The following is a 24,561-nucleotide window of genomic DNA, read 5'->3' on the forward strand; positions in this document are numbered from 1 at the left end:
TCCCAGTACAGTTCACGCGTCTCACATGTCCCCAATCCTGTGAGGCAGCCGAAACACAGGTAATCTAAGCTTTCTAGATTTAATGCTCCATTTCACTTTGTGGTCACATGCAAAGGTTAGTTACTGAAAGCTTTGGGGCTCCACCTGCAGCCATGACAGAGTAACCAGCACCGGGCATACCTTCCTGCGGGGGACAATTAGGAACCTGGAAATAACACAGATACAACTGTGTGCAGACTGCAGACAGTAGGAAGTGCAGGACAGTGATCCCTGAGAGAAGGGAAATGAGTGAGACCTTACCATCCGCCCTGGCTTCCTGCCTGGGTGTATACCTCCTGGACTCTGGCCCAGGGAGGGGGAACGCCAAGTGGATCATGGAGATCTCGTGGAGTTGAGGAGACAGAGGTCAAAATTTAGGTAGGCGAAGGTGGCTGGAACCGGAGAAGCAGAGGATGAGAGAGAGGACCTATGTAGCAGAAGGGCCGCGGAAATCTAGACTGATTGCACTCTAAGCTGTGTGTGTATAGGGTCAGGTTCCGCATGGATGGACAACGAATTACTACCAAGAAAGAACAATCCCCGAAGCTTACAGAGAACTGGAAGACGCTCAGCTCCACCCAGGCAGAGTGGAGAGTCCTGTGAACCACCAGGCAGGGATGCCTGGGGATCTTAATGTTTAAAGTTAACTCTATGGGAAAAAAGAGGGAGAGAGAGAGAGGGAATATTCTGGTTCTTTTTCTTCTCCATATAAACCTTAGAATTAGTTTGTCAATATCCAGAAACTCGCTGGGAGTCTGATTAGGATTATACTGAGCCTATAGTTGTTAGAAATGACATTTTGCTAATACCGCCTCTAATAAACTTTTTAAAGTATGAAAACAATAAAGTTAGCTCTAGACTTGCCCTAATAAAGCTTAAAAACAAAATGACCAAGTTGACTAACAAATTCGTTAACTGTCTCCTAAAACAGATATAATTGCCGGGGCGCCTGGGTGGCTCAGTCGGTTGAGCTCCCGACTTCGGCTCAGGTCATGATCTCACGGTTCGTGGGTTTGAGCCCCGCGTCAGGCTCTGTGCTGACAGCTTAGAGCCTGGAGCTTGTTTCAGATTCTGTGTCTCCCTCTCTCTCTGACCCTCCCCCACTCATGCTCTGTCTCTCTCTGTCTCAAAAATAAATAAACATTAAAACAAAATTAAAAAAAACAAAAACAAAAACAAAAAACAGATACAATTGCCTACTAAAACAGAAACAAGGTCCAGACACTCAACATAGCAGCATTCACAATGACCAGCATCCAATAAAAAACTACCAATCACGCGAAGAAGCAGAAAAATATGTCTTGTAACCAGAAGAAAAATCAGTCAGTAGAAAGAAACACAGGAAACACAGAGATGATAGAATTAGCAGAAAAGGACTTTAAAACAGCTACTATAAAGGCTACCGTCAACGATGAAGCAAAACATAATCAAATTTTGGAAGACACAAAACTGAATGGAGCTTTTAGAGGTGAAAAATACAATTATCTGAAAGAACAAATTCACCGAATGGCCTTAATGGCAGATTAGACACCATAGAAGAAAAGAGTAGCTACGTAGCAGTGGAAACTATCCTCATTGGACCACAGAGTTTAAAACGAACTGGAAAGAAGACTTACTTAATGTCTCTGTATGTTAGTTTCCTCATCTGTAAAATGGGGAGAATAGCGCCATCTCACGGGGTCGTTGTGATGACTAAACGCTTTAACACATATAAACTGGTAGAATAGCGCCCGGCAGAATAAACACCCAATAAACATTAGCTATTATAACTTAAGTTTGCCCAGCACGCTGTGGGAGCACAGGGGAGAAACTTCTGAGTCAGAGAGGCAGTGGCGTGGGGACGGGGGGACACGTGAGAGCAGGTGATGCTTCCGCAGAGTTGTGAAGGACAAGTAGGGCTGGAGGATAACCCCGGAGGCGAGGTGCTCCAGGCAGAGGAAGCAGCACTCCCCCGAGGCACGGAGACATGACAGGATGCGGCCACTGCAGCCCGGTAAGGCTGCGGCAAACAGTGCCTTCGCTGCCACCCAGGAAATGCTCTGGGGGCCGTGGAGCCTCTCTGGAAGCTTTTTTGATTTCCTCCAAAGGTATCTTACCTCCTCCGTCATCTGATCCATCCAAGCTCTGCTGTCTGAGGCGGTGACTGCCCCCAAAAAGAAGGAAAGGAAAGAAGAAAATCAACTTCAGACACAGAAAGAAACCGCCCAAATTGTCACTGTGGGTATCCTTTCTCCCAGATGAAACTGTCTCTGGACCCACTTTCCTCCATCAGCTTGGTCAGACCTAATTAGGCAACCGGGTCTGCCATATACGGTGGCACAAGCTGTGCGGGGGACCGTTCCACCGACTATGACACGGATGCTCCTCTCACCCCCGGGGGGACTGGCGTCGTGGCTCTGCCTTTACACTCTATCTTTGCCTAGAAACCTTCTTTCTCTCTCTTTGATGGAAGTCTTAGGAGAAGGCTGGGTTTAGAAAGCCGGTGCTGCTTCTTCCCATCTGTACCAATAAGCAGAACCCATGGGTCAGCACTCTGGTACCTGGACGTCCAATTCTAAAATCCACAGGGTGGGAGGGGGACGGGGACGTCAGTGCCAGGGTCCAGACCTCCGGCTGAGGAAGCAGCATTAACTGAACTCTTGATTCAACGTGCATAACTAAAGGGGCAGACTGCGGTCAGATGTGTTCCATTTTCTAATGTTAAGTCCAACAAAGGCTGAACGGATGACGCCCGCGAAGCCTGCACGGCTAGCAAAGGTCCCCAAAGGATGCCATAAGAATATGCTGGGAACATACTCTTCTATTTCTTCAGAAGCCCTCCTTCCTGACCTGAAAAACAGAAAAACAGGGTTTGTGAGAACCCACTAGACTCATGTCTATGGAGGAGAGGGGGTTTCAAAAGCGAGGGCAAATTAGCATATTCCAAGGGCTTTATTTATCTGTATTTCTTTCTAGACCAAGGCCCATAACCCGCATGAGAGAATTACAGACGCTGCCGTGTTTCTCTATTTTACTTTATTTTATTTTATTTGTATTTATTTTTGAAAGAGAGAGAGCGCGCGTGCAAGCACGGGGGAGGGGCAGAGAGAGAGGGAAAGAGAGAGAATCCTAAGCAGGCTCCGCACTGTCAGCGCAGAGTCCGACACAGGGTTCGAACCCACAAACCACAAGACTGACCGAGCCGAAATCAAGAGGCAGACGCTCAACTCACTGAGCCACACAGGCGCCCCTGTAATGCCTAGGCTTATTTCAGTATAACTCCAACTGAAATCGTTGAGTTTAAGGGCAGACTAGGAAGTTCAAAACGCAAAAGGATAGAGACGATACGGTGCCCTCCTTTCAACAATTAACAGACCAATTTATAGAACACTTTCTTAGGATTGAGGCCTTGAGTCTTAGTTGGAGCTTTAGTTGTTAGCACGTGTAGCTTCCCAGGAGCAAAAATGGATGAACCAGCCATACAGATCGAGCTGCAGGCTCTGGGCCTTTCTGTAGCCTCCACCTGGCGAATCAGAAGATCCTGTGAGTGATGTTGGGCAAGTAGTGCCCTTAAGACATTCCATGAGAACAGGAAGCCTAATTATACAGACGTTTATCTAAGGCTGTGGTTCTCAAACTTCAACGTGCATAAGAACCATCTCAAGGGACGCCTGGGTGGTTCAGTCAGTTAAGCATCTGACTCTTGATTTTGGCTCAGGTCATGATTTCACAGTTCATGGGATTGAGCCCCACGTCGGACTCTGTGCTGACAGTTCGGAGCCTGCTTGGGATTCTCTCTCTCTCTCTGCCCCTCCCTTGCGTGCACACTCTCTCTCCAAATAAAGAAATAAACTTTTTTTTTTTTTTTTAAAGAACTATCTGGGAAGCTTATTAGACATGCAGATCACTGGACCTGGCAGAGAGAACTTTCTGGATCAGTTGCTCTGGGAAAAGGGGAGCTCGAGGATATGCATTTTAAACAAATCCCCAGATAATCCTAATGTAAGTTGATCACTACTGACACTGTGAGAAACACTGATCTAAAGTCTTCTAAATGAGACTGACAAAATGTTGACAATTATTAAAGCTGGGTATTGGGTACATGTTGATTACTTTTCTGTATGTCCGAAAATTTCCACAGTAACAAAGGTTTTGTGTGTGTGTGTGTGTGTGTGTGTGTGTGTGTTTGTGTGTGTTTTAATGAATTCTTGCAAGTCAGAAATCAACCACCATGATGAACATGGGCACAGGGTGGTGGCAATGTCATAATGGCCAAGAGCCAGGATGCATGAGAAGGCCTTCAACAGTGCTGGGCCCACTAGCCTTGCCAGTGGAGCTACATGGGAACCAACCCACAATTCCCTTAAAATCCAAACAACCCCCACCCCCATCCTGAGTGTAATTAGAAATTAAGCCCAACTTTAAATAGGTTAGTTTCCATGAAATTCGGACCACATCAACTGCACTGTTAAGGAAGGAAGAGGGGGAGGGGGGGAGAGTTTTGGCTGCTGCTGGGAAGAAGAGAATGGGTAAGAACTGGATGGAACAACTCTAAGGGGATCTCTCAGGCTGTAGTTTTTGACTCTTAAAGAGAAAGTAAAGAGACTAAGCAAGCAGGGAGGGCCAGGAGGGCACGGGGGACAGAAAAGGTAGAAGGGAGGCACCACAGGAAAACTGCAGACGGGTGCCCAAGGCATCACCACCAATGTTGTTGCTGGAGGATATTTGTTTTCAATACTCATCTGAGTCAAGAAAATCCTAAACATAGAGCACCTAGCAGCCACCAAAGCCACCTGTTTGTGTGGGAGGACAGAAGGCTCTACTCTCAGCTCATGTACGTTCCCCAGGACCACTGCCTCTCATTGTCCTGGTGAAATTGAACTTTACAACCCACCATCCAAATGCCTCAGGAATACGTCACCGACAGCAGAAGGGCTTGGCTGAATACAGGGTCAGAGAAGAACAACGTGATTAAAGAGGCCAGGCGGGCCGGCCAGCACCTGCATTTCGTACATCAGAGACATAGCATCTCTGATTACCCCGAAGAGTTGTGATTATATCGTTCCTTCCTAAGCAACATGCCATGGCCAAAGTAGCAGTGATTTTGTCTGAAGGAAGCAATAATGGTACCACTAATCTTCAGGGGAAGGCTGATTAGCTGCCATTTATCCACTCCACATCCAAACGGGGAGGAGTTTCACATTCAGCATAACTGCTGCTGAGTTCACATCCTACTCTCTCTCACTCCAGGGTGGCCCAAGGACTCCTTCAAAATTTCATTTCACCCCATGAGGAGGAACAAGATCAAAATGGAGCCCTTGGGGTGCCTGGGTGGCTCAGTCGGTTAAGCGTCCGACTTTGGCTCAGGTCATGATCTCACGGCCCATGGGTTCGAGCCCCGCATCGGTCTCAGTGCTGACAGCTTGGAGCCTGGAGCCTGCTTCGGATTCTGTGTCTCCCTCTCTCTCTGCTCCGCACGCCTAGCGCTCTCTCTCTCCGTCTTTCAAAAGTAAATAAACCTTTAGAAAAATAATAAAAATAAGAATGGAGCCCTCAAGAACAGAGAGTGGGGATGCCCTCGGGTGGCATGTTCTCTCGTTCTCTCTTGTTTTGTTTTTTTCCCTCTCTCTCTCTCACTCTCTCTGCCTGAAATAGCAGATTCTGGGCAAGCCTTCTGCTTGGGATAGATAGAAAGGCCAGTGGGAACTTGGGCAAGGCCCTGGAGAACGGACCAGGGAGTGCCTTGCCTTTGATAAAGCTGAGCACTTTCTGGCCTTAGCTAGGAGCGTGTCAGTTTGTCTGGACCACACTGGTGTTCATTTTTGTGTTGGTCTCAACATGAATTTGTTGCCCACACTGGGAGATTTTGTACAAAAATCCAGATTTCTGAGTTCTTCAGAGACAAGGCCTGCGAGGCCGGGCCTGCATTCCCTTACGGAAAACTCAAGTGAAGTGTGGCTGTGACGAGCCTGAACCCCCAGCCCTTCCCAGCACAGGGTTGGGGCGGGTGGTCAGGAGGAGTGTCTTTGTCATTCAGTCTGCACTGCTGGCTCTCTTAGAGTAGGAATTAAGAAGCAAGAGAAGCATTTCCCGGAGCTTCGCAGCTACCAAAAGCCAGAAAGCAAAAGGAAGGCTAAGTGGGAAGAACGTCTCAGAAGTGACAGCGTACGTGTCTTTACGGAAATGCGAACACGCAACTAATCCGTACGTGCACCTCAGTAACAGAATTTAAGGTGCCGTTTTGATATACGACCCCACCTACTTCGCAGATCTACTTTACCCGCCTGGTCCCCAAAGGCACCTCCAGTCACACATTGACAGAGTCCGGCACAAGGACACAGACTCGAGCACAGTGATCTTCCAACTACAGGTCATGACCCACCGTGAGTCATAAAATCAATTTAGTGGATCATCGCCAGCCTTTCTGGTCTTTTCCTTTTTCTTTTTTAACAGCATAGAGTAGAACAGAAAAGAGAGTAGCCTGCAAATGGTAAGGGAATGTATTACATAAACATTCCCCCCCCCCCCCCCCCAGTTTTATAAACAGACAAACGCAGTCATGACGTAAAGTGTATTTTTAAATTGTCAGTGACAGGTTAAAGAGAAAAAAAAACCAACAAAACCCAAACACCATGGTTTACCACAGCGCCATAGGGTGGGGTAACTAGAGAAGGATCTGGGCTCCCATAGACTGCGGGGAGGTGGAGGCTGAGGTAGAGGACGGAGGGTTCCGGGGCATCTCCTCCTTACAGACGTACTTCTGAGGAAACAGCGTGACCGGGCCCAGCCTCAGCGTAGACCGTCCACAGGGCTGTAGTCGGCTGTGCCCTGGGCATCTGGTCTCTTGCTGCACCCCCGGCCCACGAGCCTTCTGTTCCAGAAGTGGCTCCTGAGGGGGAGGCTGGGGGGGGGGTGGTGGTGGGAGCCCGACCACCTTCCACAGGAGGAGTGTCCCTCAGTGTTCTTCACCTCGCGCTTTGCCAACACTAACGCCAGCTCAGCCCGGCTCTGGGGATGAGCTCGAGCGGGTTTCAGAGACGCTATGTGACAGAGGTGTGTGCTCCGTCCAAGTCATGGGGCGAGTCAGTCACGAGGCTGACGCAAGAAACCCCATCTCCTGACTTGCACCCTAGATTCCAAACACTCTGGCCCGGGCCTTTTCAAAAGCGGGTACCCGCTGGCTTTCAGACGCCCCTCGGGTCCCCGGACACCTGTGTGCGTTCACCGTGCAGACCGTCCGTTCCTGACTTGCCACACTTACGGGAGGCAAAGGAGGATACAGAGAACTAGAAAGAATCCTTTACCACGACAGCTCTCAACCAGCGGCGCACAAGAGAATCACTGAGTTTTTTTGTTTTTTCCCCAGTGTGTATGTGCTGGGCCTCACCCCAGGCCCCCCGAGGAAGTAATTTCCAGAGACGGGACCCGGTCACACATATGAGAATCAGTGCCCTGAAGCTCACTTCAGCCAGTGTGCTGAACGACAGGTACTGAGCAGCAAAACGGAAACCCTGTCGCCTTATGCTGTTGAGTTGCCCGCTGTCTTCTAACACCAGTGTCAATGAACTCTGCCTTGACCTGAAGGCTGAGGGGAGGCAGGAAAAGCCTTCGTAGCTGAAGCCTCTGCTCCTGAGGGATCCTGAGCTGGCTCTCCCGAAATTCAGACAAGATTCCATGGTGCCCGTGAAACCTGAGCAGGCACTCTTCGTCTCGGCAGGCCCAGAAGCGGTTCAGATCCGATTAGAGATGCTTGTTCAATATTCAAAATGTAGAACACAGAGGTTGCTGAACCAGCGCTTTGAAAAGTTAATTAAATGCCAGGTTTCTTTTGAAGAGCTACTCCATCACTGGCTGATTGCTTTGGCCATTTTGCAGAATGAAGCTTTAGCTCTGGACAATGACAGGAATGTTCTCCTTCACCTCCCACCTTGTGAAGACAGGGCGACAGGAGTAAGGGCACTCTGGCTTCCTGCTCTCCTGTGAGTGACACAGACATACCTGGTCGGTATCCCTACTTCCATTTAAAGCCTCGTCTTCAGCCCGACCCTCAACCAATCCCTCCTGGTTACTGCCCTGCTTCCCTCAGACTCACACCAGGTTTCCTCTCCTCGGCTCCACACAGAGACCATCACCCCTCAGGGGGAGGCCCATTCCCAGGCCCCGCTCCCGCGAGCCTGTCACAGGAAGGCTGGCGACTGATGACATCAACAGTTAACATTTCCTGAGCTTGTTGGGTGCTGCGCAATGCTATTATATTATCCTTACATATATTACTATCCTATAATACGATACATTCTCTCTATGTAGTATGATACAACATTATTGAACTATCACATTATCTCTTTTGATTTGCTCCATTTTACAAATGAGACAAGTTCAGAGAAGTAAAGCAGCTCGCCTAAGGCCACCCAGCTAGAAAGCTGTCGGGCCGGGATACAAGCTCTGGGGCGTCTGGCACCAAAGTCCAGTTCTGAGCCCCTCCACAATAGAAACACGCGGGTATTTCTACACGACAATGGGGACACGCAGGTAGTTCTACATGACAGGGACACGCAGGTAGTTCTACATGATGGGGAACGCTTGTCCCATAGACTGTGCTTCAAATCCAGCGACTATTTCCCACCACACGCTTGCAACCACAGCAGGACCGCATTTTGGCCTGACGATCTGGTAGTTAACGCCGCCTTAACTCTTCTGTGAGACTTATCGTGTATGTTTTCTTTACAACTGGACAGCCTGCACGTGCCAAAAAAGGAGACCCCACACAGCTAAGTCACCTTTCCCTCCACACACGCTCCTTTCCTGAGTTCTTTTGCTCAAATACGGTTCTTTTCTCTCGGCATTCACAGACCACATTGCCATTCGATGGGCATGACTCGGGCAGCCGAGGACCGGCTGGATGGCACTGCCCATCCTGTGACCGCGGTCACGCGGGACCGCTACTGAACCCTGGGGCCTTAGTTTCCTTCTGGGGCTCCGTGGTGAGGAAACGCTGCCACGTAAAAAGCCTCCTGCCTGCAGTCCGTCTCCTCTGTCCTCCCCGCTGCGGCAGCGAGAAGGCCTCAGCTGCTGCTTACACAGGTTACGTGCTGAAGGGTGAAAGGCAGCCCTAATGTAGACATCATCTCAGTTAAAATGTTTCTCTCGAGTTTAATGGAATACTGCAGAGATCTAAATGGAGATAAAGTACCACGGCTCAGAGAACAGCCCGGATGCTATCTTTATGCAGCATGACAATGTTCAGTGGTTAATTAGACACCGTTAACCTATTTTAGCAGGGGACATAACTGGGATAAATGGGGGGAAGTGTCCTTGAAGTCTCTTAATAACCACAGCACACATTGGACCCTAGACTCACCTTCCTGCTGCAAGACAGAACAGGCTTAAAATAGACCAAAGTGCCAGGGATCTGGAGGCCCGACTGTCCCAGGGAAAGGCCCTCTGCGAGCCTAGTCCCCGAGGGCCGCGGCCTCTGATCCGGATGTGAAGGCTTCGGACAAATGGTTCACTAGTGCAACTTGTTGCCTGGGAGAAAAAAGTTAAAGCCACGGTGTGTAGCCCACAGGGTTCCCATGACGAAAAGAAGAAAGTCTGCAGCCAGGGGCTAAATTCATAAACGCTTGGCAAGGGGAAGAGCAAGAATGAGACACCAGCTGAAATGGAGCCAAAGCTACCTTACATTTTCAAAAACTATCACTCTTCCGGAGGAAAAGAAGCCGAAATACCATTTTCTTGTGAGGTTTTCTGTTTTCATAATTTTCAAATTTTTAAAAATTTATTTCTGAAAGAGAGAGAGCACGAGTCGGGGAGGGACAGAGAAAGAGGGGGACAGAAGATCTGAGGTGGGCTCGGTGCTGAGAGCAGTGAGCCCGATGAGGGGCTCAAACTCGCAAACCGCGAGATCACGACCCGAGCCAAAGTCAGGCACTCGACCGACTGAGCCTCCCGGGCGCCCCTCTACTTTCATAATTTTTCACTGTCCAGTAGAAATCTCACAAGTGCCTCCAAACTTCACTGAGGTCAATTCCACCAAGGCATGAGAAAAGGGAGGTAATTTGTCCCAGATCATATACATCACTAGCACATCAGAAACTGAGGCTCTATTTTATGAACCCCGTGACCCACAAAAAGAGCCTTCACAGGGAAAACCGAAATCTGGGCACAGGAGACATTGCCACTGTAATCACGGCCACTGTGTCTGTTCAGTATCAGGCTGTCGACTGGGCAGCTGGGGTTCCTCTGCTCTAAGATGTCCCTGCACCTATAACACTTACTAGAAGTCAGAGATCTGTCATGCAATTTTGCTTCGCCACAAGGTTTTTCCTCATCAAAATCACTCCTGAAAGTTAAAGCCCCCACTGTTTTTCCCCTCGGTTCCTAGTTCTTGCCATTCGTGTGTCTGGAGTCCGGCATATATTTGTAGGTATTGTGTTTCGCCCTTGTTTTAAAGACAAGCAAGAATTCCTCAGCACTCAAATGTTGGCACTCTGGGGTTTTAGGTCATATTATATCATATTTAGCTTCTGCTGGTATTGTCCACAAGGTGTTCAGTAGAAAGATGAAAACGGATGTCCATGGACTACCAAGCCTTATCAAATTGAACGCATAGTGAATTACAAGGCAATTCCTGGGTGAAGTTTGCCCCCTGCTGGTCAGATTCAAAATAACATCTTTGTTCTGATTCAAATTCTAAAGGAGCATTTATCAGGAGGGAAAAAGGTTGAAAGTTGTAATAGCGAAAAATAATTGTGGGAACATATAAAATGTATGTAAATGCCTGATATCAATATGCAAAAGAATGGAAGAATTGAGAACTCCATATCTTTGGTGTCTCAAACGAACATTATTTTATTGGGACACCTTACTAGGTAACTTTTGGCATGACTAGATGTTGAGATTTGGGGATCTTTTGCTCAGGATTTGACAATCTGGCTGGAGAAAAGAACATTCTAGAAATAACAGTAATACCTCCAGAAGACATATGCGGCAGGGCCTGAAAAACTACCGCCGCCCTCCCTGTGCACCTCCTACGGGAGGAAACGGAGACAAGGAGTTAGTTATTAGAGCAACCGAAGTTCCAGCCCTGGGACTAGCCGGACACAGAGCTGGCGCCTGAAACCAAAGTTCCCACTCCTCATCAACTGCTGGCCCCAGTTTGCCGGGACAAGTGAGGTAGACGGAAGCAAAACGTCACGGTGGCACCAGAGATGGAACTGGCCACGCCAGTTCCAAGAGTCAGGGGAGACTTTCCAGAGGGCCTGCCCACTGAAAGATGAGCAGGCTTGCGGCAGGTGGAAAAGCCCCAGGCAGGCTCCTCCTGCCGGAGGACACAATTCGAATAGAGGGAGGAGGGAGGAAAGGGCCAGGTGTGTTCGGGAGACAGCGGGGGATCTGGGGTGGCCGACATGCAGGCGTGTTGGTACTGATGCTATAAAAATATGTGCACAGGCACCGGCCAGGCATCAGGAGGGAATCATGGGCCCGGACATATGCATTTTTGCCGGGTTCCTTTTGTCCCTCGAAGTTATCCAAGCCCAGAATGTAAAGAGAGGGGAGGTGGCAATCAAGTGCGGCTCACCTCACACCCCGTGTGGCACGGGGGCACGCGAAGGGGTTAGGGGCGTGAGGCTGTGTTCGCCCTCCGGCTACGGCAACGGGTCACGAAGTGCGGCTGCACAGGCTTCCCAACAGGCTGTCATTTCCAAATGCCACCTTCGTGGGTTGTGCGACAGCCGTGCGTTTTCTGTGCCCGCTTCATATTTTAAGTTGGCTCCTTACTTTTACTTTCGTAAACTTATTTTTGAAAAAGCTTTCCATCCTCAATGGAAAGCTACCATTACCAGCCAGACAGAAGGCTAACCGCGAAAAACAAGAGTTTTTTAACATCGCAGAGTTTATTTTATCGTAGCTGGGTATCGCCGTCTGCCAAAAGTCTGACCTACAGTGCATTCTTTCTCTGTTAGGTGGGCAGATTAGCAGGGTTAGGAAGGTGCTAACAATATGAGAGCTGCAAACAGGGACTTTCACTGACCTGACCGGAGGGACCGGAGGCTAGTGGCAAAGAGTGACGGTGCAGCCGCACGCAGTGCCTGGGAGGTGGGACTGGGAGGGCAGAGAGCAAAACAGCACAGGGCGCGGGGGCTGAAACAAGAGGCAATCATGGGTCCACAAGTCGGGGGCAAACTTTTACCGGTGTTTCTGGAAATCTGGATTTCAGCCCATTTTAAATCACTGAATGGGCTGCGTCTTTTGCTTCTCCTGGAGAGAATTTTCCGCTCTGTAATGGAGCGACCTTTCAACATTCCCTTCCAGCCACTTCCCCACTGTTTTCTCTGCCCCTCTGTTATATCCTGTGGTCCCCAAAGCCCCATGAATACATTCAGATTCAGCCAAGTGATGAGGTGCTCCAAGAGAAGGTGGCACGTGCCATTACAGGGGACCCTCTTCCAGCTGGCCATCGGTATGCCAGGCCATCGAGGCAGTGCAGGGCCACCGTGTGGGGCGGCTTCCTGGAAGGCTCAGCACCCACCCCGGTGCCCTCCTGCTATAGGTGAGCCAAGAACACCCTGGCGCTTCTAAACATGGCCTCTCCAATGAAACCAGGAGAGCCCAGTATAGCCACTGGTGACCAGCTGTGGTGAGAGAAGAATGGGTCAAAAAGCAAAATCCCTGGCACACACAACAGACGAGGAAAAAACCTAGATCGTGTGATGGGGTTGTACTCCGTGCATATATTCATACCCACGGATGCCCAAGCTGCTGCTTCTGCACCAAGACTGTTCTTGGTTGTTTCTCCACAAAGAACTGAAAAGAAAAGGGAAGGGCTAGGTATGACGTTCACACATGCACTTCATTTTTGAGAGACTGAATCCATGACAGGGAGGACAAGGAGATCACTTCATTGATGTCAGGGGAATTTTAACCAGTGCCTGGCGTCCCTAGTCACCTCCTCCTGGTGTTTCCCTGCTCAAGCTGCAGAGCTGCGAGTGCCCCTCAGGGGACTGGCTGGCTTGGGGGTCCATAACTTTTTTCTCTGAAAGTTTTTCTGTTCAATCAGATTGTTTCATACAATCAACACTGCATTTTTGTAAGGGTCCCAGAGGATTGTGGCAAAGGCAATTTCATGCTAACAGAGCTATTGCACAAATACTATAGTGCATGGCCTTTTCGTGAACTTGATAAATGCATGCACGGGAGCTTTGTGGACGGGCATGGCTGTAGAATGAGAGGCACCTCCTATTACACTAATTAGCTGTATGACCTTGGGCAGCAGGCCAAGGTGACTTGTAAGGGCTTCTCTCTGAGATTTTACACCTGAGTCGCTTCACCAACCCCAGGCCTCACTGTCTGCATCTGTAACGTGAAGGGGCCATGACTTCTCAGGTCCCTCCCTGGCTCTGTGAATGACACCGACCCTGCCTCTCCCCATCCTGGCCCCACCCTCCCTGTTTCCCATTTACACCATTCATTCCCTAGTCTGACCACCTTCCCTGGAACTGGCTTATCGGGTCCCCAAATTTCAATTACTGGGATGTGCTGGTGTGCAGATCCCAATGTCAACATGGCAAGAAAAAAATAAAAAAGGAAGGAAGGTAGGAAGGAAGGGAGAAAGGGAGGGAGGGAGGGAGGAAGGGAGGGATGGAAGAAGGGAAAATCTCTTTCTTTTAGTCAATCATTTTCAGGGACAATAAACACAAGCTCCCCTCCTACTTCAGAACTTAGTACATTTCCCACTGCAGTCTTCCCTTAGGGGTTGTCAAAGCAGCCACTACCTTCCCAATCACACAGGGCACTTTTACTTTCCCTTTACCCCCCTCTTCTGAACAGTTAACCCCCTCTTAACATTCCCGTTGGTTTCTTCCTGCTCACTGACTCCTTTCTACTTCCTTTCCCACCAAGCAGCTGGAAAGAGGTATCTTGTATTGAACTCTCCAAACCTCCAAATAGGGCTTCTCAGAAAGTAGCCCTTTGTTCTCTGGGTCCCAGGGGACTCGCAGCCCTGGGCTCAACCACCTGGGATCCAGCCAGCCAGCCTACGTGTGGGTGCGGAGCTCTGATCTGGGGCCCTGATTTGAACACTGGCTTAAAACCAGTGGCTGCGCAGGGCTCTGGAGTCCGGGGGTTCAAAGCAGAGTTTTACCATGCACCAGGTGTGTGCCCTTACGCCAGCCACTAAAAAACCACAAAATTGGTAACACCACATTCTGCTTCACAGGGTTGCTCTTAAGAATCAAATGAGCTTATAATCCATGCCAAGCATTTAGTGTATAGTACATGGCACACGGGAAGTCCTCTGAACAGTGGCTGCTGCCCCCATTACTATCGTGACTACTGTTATTATTACTATGTTATTATTCTGACCCCAGTCTCTACTCCCTATGCTGCCCATGCTCGACAAGTTGTCCTTCTCCTCCTTGGTCCCACCGCTGAACCCCAGCCCGGAGGTGGGTGCTGGCTGGCTGCCCAGCTGAGTTGCTTCAGGCTTTTTGCTTCTAGATCCCTTGTTCCCCCTGCACCTGCTACCCCTTGCTGACTTGCCTGGAGCCCTCAGCGGACACACCCAGCGGCCCTCCCTCACTGCCTGGCCTGGTACCTCCCACCTCCACACGGGAAACATTTTGCCTGGCTCCCAGGCCTGTCCGCCAGCTGGACACTGCCCGCTACGACGACATTAACTTCGCCTCCAGTGTCAGCCTCCAGGCTTTTCAGCAGGCACCCTTCTCATGTTTCCTGTCCCTTGCTTTACTTTCTCTGCCTCTTGGTTCCCTTCCTTCATTATCCCTGTCTAAAATGCAACTTTTGCTGGCTTTCAAATCCTTTTGAAGGGATTTTCCACTGCTGGGGAGCTTCTAGAATTAGGTGAAATTGTTTCTATGCTCCTTAGCACACTTGACCCTCCATATCACACAATACATTCTTGGGGCTCCTGGGTGGCTCAGTTGGTTAAGTGGCTGACTTCAGCTCAGATCATGATCTTGTGGTTAATGAGTTCAAGCCCCACACTGGGCTTTGTGCTGATAGTTCAGAGTCTGGAGCCTCCTTCAGATTCTGTGTCTCCCTTTCTCTCTGCCCCTACCCTGCTCATGCTCTGTCTCTGTCTGTCTCTCTCTCTCAAAAATAAATAAACATTAAAAAAATTCATATCGCACAATACATTCCTTATGGTAGGACAGTCTCACCCAGTGACTTCTGTAGCTCCATTTGATGGGGTTGACCACAGAAACAAGTCCTTTCCTCTGGATTCAAACCCCAATTTTGTTTGGGGCAGCAATGAGCCCAACTAAAGACATTCAATTCCCCAGCCTACTCCACACTGAGGGGTGGGCATACACCACATTTCTGACCAATGAGAAAGATGTGGCCATCCCTGGAAAGCAGATCCTATTTCCTTTCCTCCAAAAGACAAATTCCCGCTAAGAAAGAGCCCTCACCTCCTTCACCCTTCACCAGCCTTCACCCTCACCTCCATGTCATTCTCTCTTCTTCCTACCTGGAAAACAGATGTGAGGGCTGGAGATACAGCAGCCATCATACAACCATGAGGCATGAACACAATGACGAAGGCCCACGTGTGAAGGATGGTGGGCAGGACGATGGAAAGGGTTCCGTCCATGTCGTTACCACCGAACTGCCACACCAGCCCAGGACTGTGAAGCCTGGACCTCTTGTTTTCTGAGACAAACTGCTTTCTGTTTAAGCCTCTGCTAGTGGGGTTCCCTGTGGCTTGCAGATAAAAATGCAGCCTCAACAAACACAGCACATCCAGTGGCAAATGAGAAGTCATCCTAATTGAGAAGGAACACAGATCCTGTGGAAAAACCAACCTCACACAATCAGATTTAGTTAAGTTCTCTTAAGAGAAAGCAAGCATTTGAGTCAGATACAAGAGTAATGCACTCTCAGAATAGGAAGGAGCAATGTCCCCAAAGTCTGCTGGGGAAAAAAAGCCATCAAACTTGGGGAGAAAAGGTGAGTAGACTCTCTCTACAGCTTTGTCTGGTCTAAAAAGACAACATTCTGCCATCGAGAATGGAGCTAAGACAACCTTTAAGAAGATGACTCCGCATAGGGAGAAATGGGTGTCTTTTTACCCCTGCAAATACCCCAAGCTCATACCACATCAACAAGGCATTCAGAAGAGGTGTGATGTGTCCCTCGCACCACTGGTCACATACCTGTCAACACTTCAGCGGCTCCCTGTTCTCCCATGTGCTGGAGCTCAAGGTCCTGTGCTCCAGCCCATTTCCTACCTCACCGTCTGCTGCCATCTCCTTCTCTAGGCAAACCCTGGGCTGTCGCCAGCCTGTTCTGTTCACTCCAGAATGACTGTGGACATTCAGTCCGCATACACCCGGCCCCTGTGCCTGGAAGGCCTGCCCCCGCCTCCGTGCTTGTTAGCGGTTTCATTTCAAGGCAACGATTCCCAAACTAAAAGGTTTCAAGTAGCCATCTAGAAAGCAGATTTCAGAAGTTTAAACATACTTTCTGAGCTCTGGAGGGCCCGGGAGACCACTCTGTTTTAATGCTGAAGAGACAGGGCTCCAGCGTGCTGAGCTAGTGGGACAGGCTTACACTGGCCCTCTCCTCCTTGCTCTCGGTTCAGGGCTCAGTGAGGAGAAATCTCGTACATGCCAAGGCTTATCTATTTGGGATTTCCTAGAATCAAACTCCAGTGCTGAAAACGGAATTCTGGGATCATGTAGTTCAAACCCCTCAGGGGAGCCTCCGCCCCAAGAGTCCACACGACTGGCCTTAGGCTGACATGGCGAGTGGGTGGCAGAAGGGGACCAGGACACAGGCAGAGGTCCCAACTCCTAACAGGTGCATGGCCAAAGGGTGGCCCTGAGAAAGGAGGGTGACCAGAATGAGCTCAGGAAATGGCCACCAAGGCAGACACCTGACCGTATTTGACATGTACTTGGAGCACCCTGCTCTGGGCTGAAGGCCTCCTAGATTACTCTGCCCTCAGCCTCGAAGGGGAGTCACAGGCCCGACACCAGGGGCGGGGCTGCTGGGCGCACCGGTAACTAGAGCCGGCTCTCGAGCTGGCTGCCTGGGAATGGATCCAGTTCTTGGAGGGCACCGCAGGGTTAGAAGGAATGATCATTTCCAATGCCTAATTGAACTTAATGACCAGCCTAATTAGGCCTTTTAATGGCAGGACTGGCACGGCCTTGGCTTGTGCCCCTAAGTGCAGGCTGCATCCTCTGTACTCACCTTCCCAGGGCCAGGCGGCTGGCTGGAGCTCCGCTCTGCACACAGGTGGGCCAGAGGAGGTTAAGGGCAAGCATTCACTCCCTGCCATTCTTCCCACGGGCTGAACATGCTGGAGCTATGTCCAAACAGCCCTCGGGGAACGTCTGCTGGAGGTCTACCACGTGCAAAGGCACGGTATCAGGAGCCAAGGGCATAAAAATGGAAGGAAGCGAGACACAGAGAACAAGAGCATGGCTCTGCAGTCAGACTCACCTGGGTTCAAGTCCTGGCTGGTTCCTTACGAGCCATGTAACTTTGAGCAAGTTATTTAACTTTTCTGAACTTCTATTTCCTCATCTGTAAGCTAGGATAATAATAGTACCAGCTTCTGAGGTTGTTTTGAAGATAAAGCAAAACAACTATGCTTAGGACAGTGCCCAGGACAAAAGCCACAATAAATAGTGTGTGTGTCTCATCCATTCAACAAGGAGGGTGGGCAAGATATCTGGGCTACCCATACACGGGTTCTGCAGTGGGGCCCCGGGAGGCAGAATCCGGATCAGAGGGTGAGGCTACAAATTTCCTAAAGATGAGGTGTTGACAAGAAATCAGGGGGTTGGAGCGCCTGGGTGGCTCAGTCGGTTGAGCGTCCGACTTCAGTTCAGGTCATGATCTCACGGTTTGTGAGTTCGAGCCTCGAGCTGGGCTCTGTGCTGACAGGTCAGAGCCTGGAGCCTGCTTCGGATTCTGGGTCTCCCTCTCTCTCTGCCCCACCCCCCCTCATGCTCTGTCTCTGTCTCTCAAAAATAAATAAATGTTAAAAATAAATAAATAAATAAAAAAGAAATCAGGGGGTTGATAATGGCATATAAATTAGAAACAACCTAAATGCCCACCAACAGAGGAATAGTGCATCCATACCACGGGATAGTAATGTAGCAGTTAGAAAAATAAAGAAAATCTACCTGGACTAAAAGATTTCCAGATGTGCTGTTAGGTGAAAAATGAAAAAAATTTAGGAGCAGAACACCCTTAGCATGATCCTATTTATGCTAAAAAATACACACACACACACACACACACACACACACACACACACAAGCATATCTATTGTATACAATTATATATTGAATATCTATTATTGGTAAAAAATAACCAAGGAACTGTTACCAGTTGCTACTTCCAGAGAGACGACTAGGCTTGGACAAGATAGAGGCTTCAGGCAAATTTAGCTTTATCTGTCTTGTTTGAGTTTTTACGTCATTAAAGTGCTTTTGGTTTGCTCGCACGATTTAAAAAGTCTTTGTAAAAACATATGCTTCCATTGAGTTCCCCAGCAATGGAGGGGTTCACACAGACCCTGCACCAACACTGCTAGAGATGCTAGAATTTGGGGCACCTGGGTAGCTCAGTCGGTTGAGCGTCCAACTTCAGCTCAGGTCATGATCTCCCAGTTCCTGAGTTCGAGCCCCACGTTGGGCTTTGCACAGACACCACGGAGCCTGCTTCGGATCCTCTGTCCCCTTCTCTCTCCGCCCCTCCCTGGCTTGTGCTCTCTCAACAAATAAATTTAAAAAAAGAAGAGGCACTAGAATTTGACAGGAGATGGGAGGAAACTGGCTCTAACCTTCTAGCTTCAAACCTCTGCACTAGGTGATAATCCAGAGAGACAAAGGAATACGCCACAGGACGTTGTGGGCGTTTGGGCTGTTGTTATCTAAGGGATACTCCTGTGGGCCTATCATTTCTTTCGTGACCTTCAGAGACCCTCCTGCTTTACAATCCTACCCCCAGCTCTACGAAATGAGCAGCTCTAGTCACAGGAGAATTTGTACTTCTGCAAAATGAGAAATGACAAAGAGCCACAAGTCAAAGCCTTCACTCACAGGACATGTGAAGAACCCACTCTAGAACCACTCCTGGTTTTCAGTTACGAAACTAAAATTCAACAGTAGCTGGACTTGTTAAGAAAAGCTGAGGGCTTGAAAGGAAGCTGAGAGCAGCTTCAGGGGAGGTGGGGATCAGGGCCTGGACTTTGTAGTCTTTTGGGAGGGCTCCCTACAGGCCACCACACCACACAAGCCTCCCTACGGGTCGCCACACAGGCCGCCACACAGGCCTCCCTACAGGCCGTCGCACAGGCAACTGGGAAGCAGTTCTGTTGACCCAAGCCCTTGGAAACAGCCATTGGATGCTGTCTCTCCCCTGGTGCACAAACGTAGGCAACAGGTTTACCTCAAGTCACCGCACGTGCTCCTCCCCTCCTCCCTGGGTGCCAGGTACTCACTTCTGCTCCAGGGAGAGGACGGATTAGGGCCACGTGTCAGGGAGACTGCTCCACTTTTCACAGTGGGGAGTGAGGTGGCCAAATGCTACTCCGCGTGGGGCTTACGGGAACAGACTGCCATCACCTTCAATTGGGAGGCACTTGACAGAATTGCAAGATTCCAATTATTTCATATTTAGTCATTTGCATAAGTAAATTGGTTTTGCGACACCAGACGAGCCATCCAGGGCTCTAACCTGTAGCGACTATCACTCAGAACATCTCTGCTTGCTCTGGACGGAACATCACTGGATCAGGCTGAGTGGAAGTGCACAAAAATGCCCCCCCACCCCCCAGAACCTCAAAGAGGAAAAGGCTGATCCATGCTTCGTACCTCTTCCTTCGCCCACGGGGCCTATACGAACCTTACCTCCAGGCTTTATGAGACTTTCCAAAGGGTCATGTGATGGCTAGTACACGAATCAACGTCGGAAGTCTGCTTTCCACCTGGGAAAATATCACCCTATTGGTGGCTTATGATTGCTTTTACTGAGATAGGAAACTTTGGAGTACTACGTAGCTCTTAAAAGTGAGGCAGTTCTATTCTATATTGAGATTCTTAAGGTCACCAAGAAATACTGTCATATGATAAGAGAAAAACGCAGAGGAGATAGGTTACCATTTGAGGGGATAAGAGGATATATTAATCTATATTTTTTGTAAATGCACAGAGTATCTTTGGAAGGATACTGGGGAACAGTCAGTGGCTGCCTCCAGGAAGGGAAACTGAGTGCCTGGGGGGGGGGGCGGGCAGGGAAAGAGAGACGTAGCTTCCTACCATTCTTCCTTACCCTTCTGTGCTAGGCATGTTTCTAATGTATTTAAAATAAATATAATTAAGACTCACTAGGAGTTCTAATGTCTCAAAAGATGACACGGGGTTATACAAGGAACTCAGACGCAGGAATCTGTGTGAAGGGGGATGTTAGTAAGGACCTCACTGCTGTATGCTGCAGGGCCGAGTGGGAAAGAGCAGCTCTGCTAAGTCCTGTCAAATCTGCCCATTATTCTTGCTCCTTCCCACCTACCGGCCACCAAGGCAAATGCAATCTACCAAAATGGTACAAGTGTGTGAAGACAGGAAAGGCCTAAGGATAGAGTGAGCTCGGCACAGTCCACACTTTCCACTACTTCAGGGAGGAGACTTCTTTTTGGTGAGTTATTTCAACGAACACGGTCCAGGTGTTCTTTCCTCTTCAGATCCTACTGAACATACTGGATTTCTAGCAACAAACAATGCAATTAAATTCTAATTAAAAAAACAAAAAACAGGGGCGCCCGGGTGGCTCGGTCGGTTAAGCAGCCAACTTCGGCTCGGGTCACAATCTCGCGGTTTGTGGGTTCGAGCCCCGCGTCAGGCTCTGTGCTGACAACTCGGAGCCTGGAGCCTGCTTCGGATTCTGTGTCTCCCTCTCTCTCTGCCCCTCCCCTGCTCATGCTCTGTCTTTCAAAAAATGAAAAAAATGCTAAAAACATTAAAACAAACAAACAACAACAACTGTGAATTCTCCAAGTTCAGTTACAATGGAAATGTATGCAGACCTTCCTTTATCAGCTCTCTGTCCAGGCTCTGAATGTAAGTGGAGAGCAAAGCCAGCAATGACTCTTCGGGGAGCCTACACAGAACAAGCAAATGTGCGGTGTACATTTAAGCCATCTGTTGTTGCTGAGCCCCGAGGCTACCTTTTCTGAATCTGCTGTATCTTGCAGGCCCTACAGAGGAGACGCGTAAATGCAGGAGAAGGCATGTGATAGAAAGGTGTGACAACTGTGCAGGGGGCACTTGTGGGCATCTCCAGGGACAAGGCACCTGAGCCCTGGATACAGCCACTGGAAATGGGTGCACAATTCGCTACTGAGGACTTTCCCTTCTTACCACCTCATATGCGACGGCCCATCCGATTTCACCCAATCGTAGACATTCTTCTCTAATGGCTGACCTCACTGAGAACCAAGTAACTGTTCACCCACGGTGCCCAGGACCCCTGGTCCAGCCATACCGATTCTGGGTTTGCTGTGACTGAGGACTGCAGGTGGAAAATAAATTCTCCATACTTCTAATCCGTTTTGTTTTTCTTGAAAAACTAAATAAACAATATTATGTTTACTGATGAAAATCTGAAGGTCAAGGATTAAGATCTTTTACTTCGGTGGACCGAGGGATACTTGGTCTCTCTTTAATTACTGTCTAAAACTCACTCACCGATCAACTGTGTACTGAGCACCTAAATGTGCCAGGCACTACAGACTCAGAAGCAAAAAATATAGGCAAAAGTCTCTTGTAAAGTAACTGTTTAGTAGTTACTACTAATGCGAAGGCAGAGGCAGCTGCAGCTCTCTCACAGTTCAGTAAAAGAGAAAAACTCAAAATAAACAGAGAATGAGAAAAAGCCATGGGGGGTAAAACATTACCCGGCAAAGTGTTTGATGTACTACCCTTCCAACTTTCCTACAGGTTTGAAACTTTTTGAAATAAAGATTGGAGGGAGCAAGGAGGCAGGATTATAAACTGTATTTCAGGCAGCCAGATAATCGGCAAGAGAAAGTTCTTTATGCAAGAAGTTTTGTTAAGAGGAAATTGGAGAATCACCACTTGACATCCTTCGATTGAAATCATGGCTCTAGGCAACGATCCCCAATGGACACCGTGGCCTCTAGGTGGGAGTCTGGTGGGCAATGTGAAATGCGGGGCACGCCCCTGACCCCGCTGATCAATTGCAGCCTCGTGTCACATGGACCGCCCGCACACCTGCTCCTCTCATGCCTGCCCGTGCCTTCGGATGTGATGTCGCAGTGTGGGCACAGCACCACTTGCCAAGTATTCCTGCCGAAACAGTGAGCCTGGATCTAACCTGCAGTTAATCTAGATCTAACTATCAGCTTCACAAGGAACATGAAGGACAGAGGAGCAAGCTAAACACCATGAGCAGGAAGCAATGAGCCAAATCCTGAAGGTGGGACATTCTATGAGACAAGACTCCCCCGCCCCCCCAAAAAAAATCAATGGCATGGGGGATAAAAGGGAGGTGGGGGGCGTGTCGCAGAATGCAAGGAAGACTAAAGACATCTGGTAACTAGATATAAGGTGTAGACCTTGATTTGCCTTCTTACAATCCAACTGTAAAACAACATCTTTGAGACAATGGAAATATCTGAGTATATGAGATGGCATTAAGGAATCATTTTTAATTTCGAAAAACATGATAATGGGATGGCAGTTAATAAACAAAAACAGTCCTTATCAGTTAATAAAAATTACCTGCAGCAGGAGAGGAAGGAGGGAGGGGAAACAATGACATTCTTTCTATGTTGTCAAGCTTCTCTAATCATCCTTGACCTCGTAGACGATAAAAGATTTTTCACACCCGTATGTGTACCTTAAGACTAAATAACTACATCATATATACATCCATATACATATATCGACATAAGACCCAGTACTATATATGTGTGTGTGTGTGTGTGTGTGTGTACGTGGATATACATATATATATATATATATATATATATATATATATATATATATGTATTTCCTTCATCTTTCTCAAAACTTAAAATACTTAAAACTCGGGGTGCCTGGGTGGCTCAGTCCGTTAAGCATCTGACTTTGGCTCAGGTCATGATCTCATGGTTTGTGGGTTCTGGCCCTGCATCAGGCTCGCTGCTGTCAGCACAGAGCCTGCTTTGGATCCTCTGTTCCCCACCCCTCCCTCCCTCCCTCTCAAAAACAAATAAACATTAAAAAAAAAAAAACCACTTAAAACTGTCATTTTAGTGGAAAACTGAGGTGACAGACAAGACTGCTCATGGTTACAAGCGACCAGCCTCGGGGCCCTGGCAGCTCTGGGTCTGGCCCTGAGGCAGAGCACAAGCATCTGGGCACACCTGTGCTCCCAGTGCAGCCCAGGGCACACCAGTGGTGAAATTCCAGCTAACCTACCCTCCAGGCTAAGAAACTGACTTCTGTGGGACTAGAAAGCCTGTTACGATGCTTGTGTGAGAGGACAAAACGTGTTTGCAACTGTGCTTATAGACCTAGGTGCCCGGCAGCTCTGAGTTTTTGCCTTTCACACTTTTGTAGCCTAATAAGAATGAACTATTCCCTGCTAACACGAAGGTAGAGAGACTCCGGTATGGCAATGACACAGAGAGAGAGAGGACAGAAGCCCTTTAGTATTCTTGGAACATCTATGCCATTAAAAAGAGAGAGAGAGAGAGAGAGAGAGAGGGAGAGAGAGAGAGAGAGAGAGAGAGAGAGGAGGGAAGGAGGAGGGAAGGGGGCAACCTCAGGACCAGCACTCGGCTGTTCTCCCGCCATCTTGATGCCCTTGACGCGTGCAGATGGTGTGGAAGGGCTGGCACCAGAACAGCCCAGGAGAAGGAATGAGCGGCCAATGGAGATTTATGTGAGGAGAGTGAGATGGACAAGGTAAAATTGTCAGGAGGAGTTGTTAGAAAGTAAAATATATTGTGACAATTCCACTCCTGCCGTTCATCAATAAACTGACAGATCATTTAGTGTCAATTAGGAGTGATAGATGGACAAGTCCCCATGATCCTGGGCCAAAATTAATGGCTGGGAGGGAGAGGGTGATTGAAAATGACGGCTGACATTGAGAGCAAAGTCCTGAAAGTCCCTGAGGGGCCATTACTTGCCTCATTCCCTTGCAGATCAATGCAGGGACAAACCCAAAAACAGACACTTTGAGACAAAACTTAATCACTCTACCTTTCCTTCCTCTCTTTACCAAGTCCGGTTGCCTCTTGTTCAGCTCTGTTCTCCATGGCCAAGTCAGCGACCCACAGGCCATGAGGGCCCCACCTCAGGCAACTTCAGAGCCCAGGACAGCCTGGCTCCAAGATGGAATCTTCGGCACGGCTGTGACTGTGGTGCCGGGAGAAGGGAAAGGTAGTGATCCCAGGTCCCATGGAATTCCTGAATACAGCCCTTTCCTGTGGCTCAGGAGTGAGCACATGAGTTCTGGCACCAACATCTCTAGCCAGTGTGGTGGTTGACGCAC

The 24,561-nt window shown here is 48.9% G+C and overlaps 1 protein-coding gene across 1 annotated transcript in view; it reads right to left on the minus strand.

The window, feature by feature from the left end:
• IFT43 (intraflagellar transport 43) overlaps nt 1–24,561 on the minus strand; it is an 81,552-nt gene that overhangs the window by 20,825 nt on the left and 36,166 nt on the right. Inside the window, exons 4-5 of the mRNA XM_047079810.1 lie at nt 2,836–2,868; nt 2,136–2,182 (exon numbers count right to left, since the gene is read on the minus strand). Coding sequence (XP_046935766.1) covers nt 2,136–2,182; nt 2,836–2,868 — 80 coding nt within the window. The remainder of the gene's footprint in view (nt 1–2,135; nt 2,183–2,835; nt 2,869–24,561) is intronic.

Source organism: Lynx rufus, unplaced genomic scaffold (genome assembly GCF_022079265.1).
Source record: "Lynx rufus isolate CCGP_SWC_20201006 ecotype Redwood Valley unplaced genomic scaffold, mLynRuf1.p SCAF_17, whole genome shotgun sequence".
Taxonomy (NCBI): domain Eukaryota; kingdom Metazoa; phylum Chordata; class Mammalia; order Carnivora; family Felidae; genus Lynx; species Lynx rufus.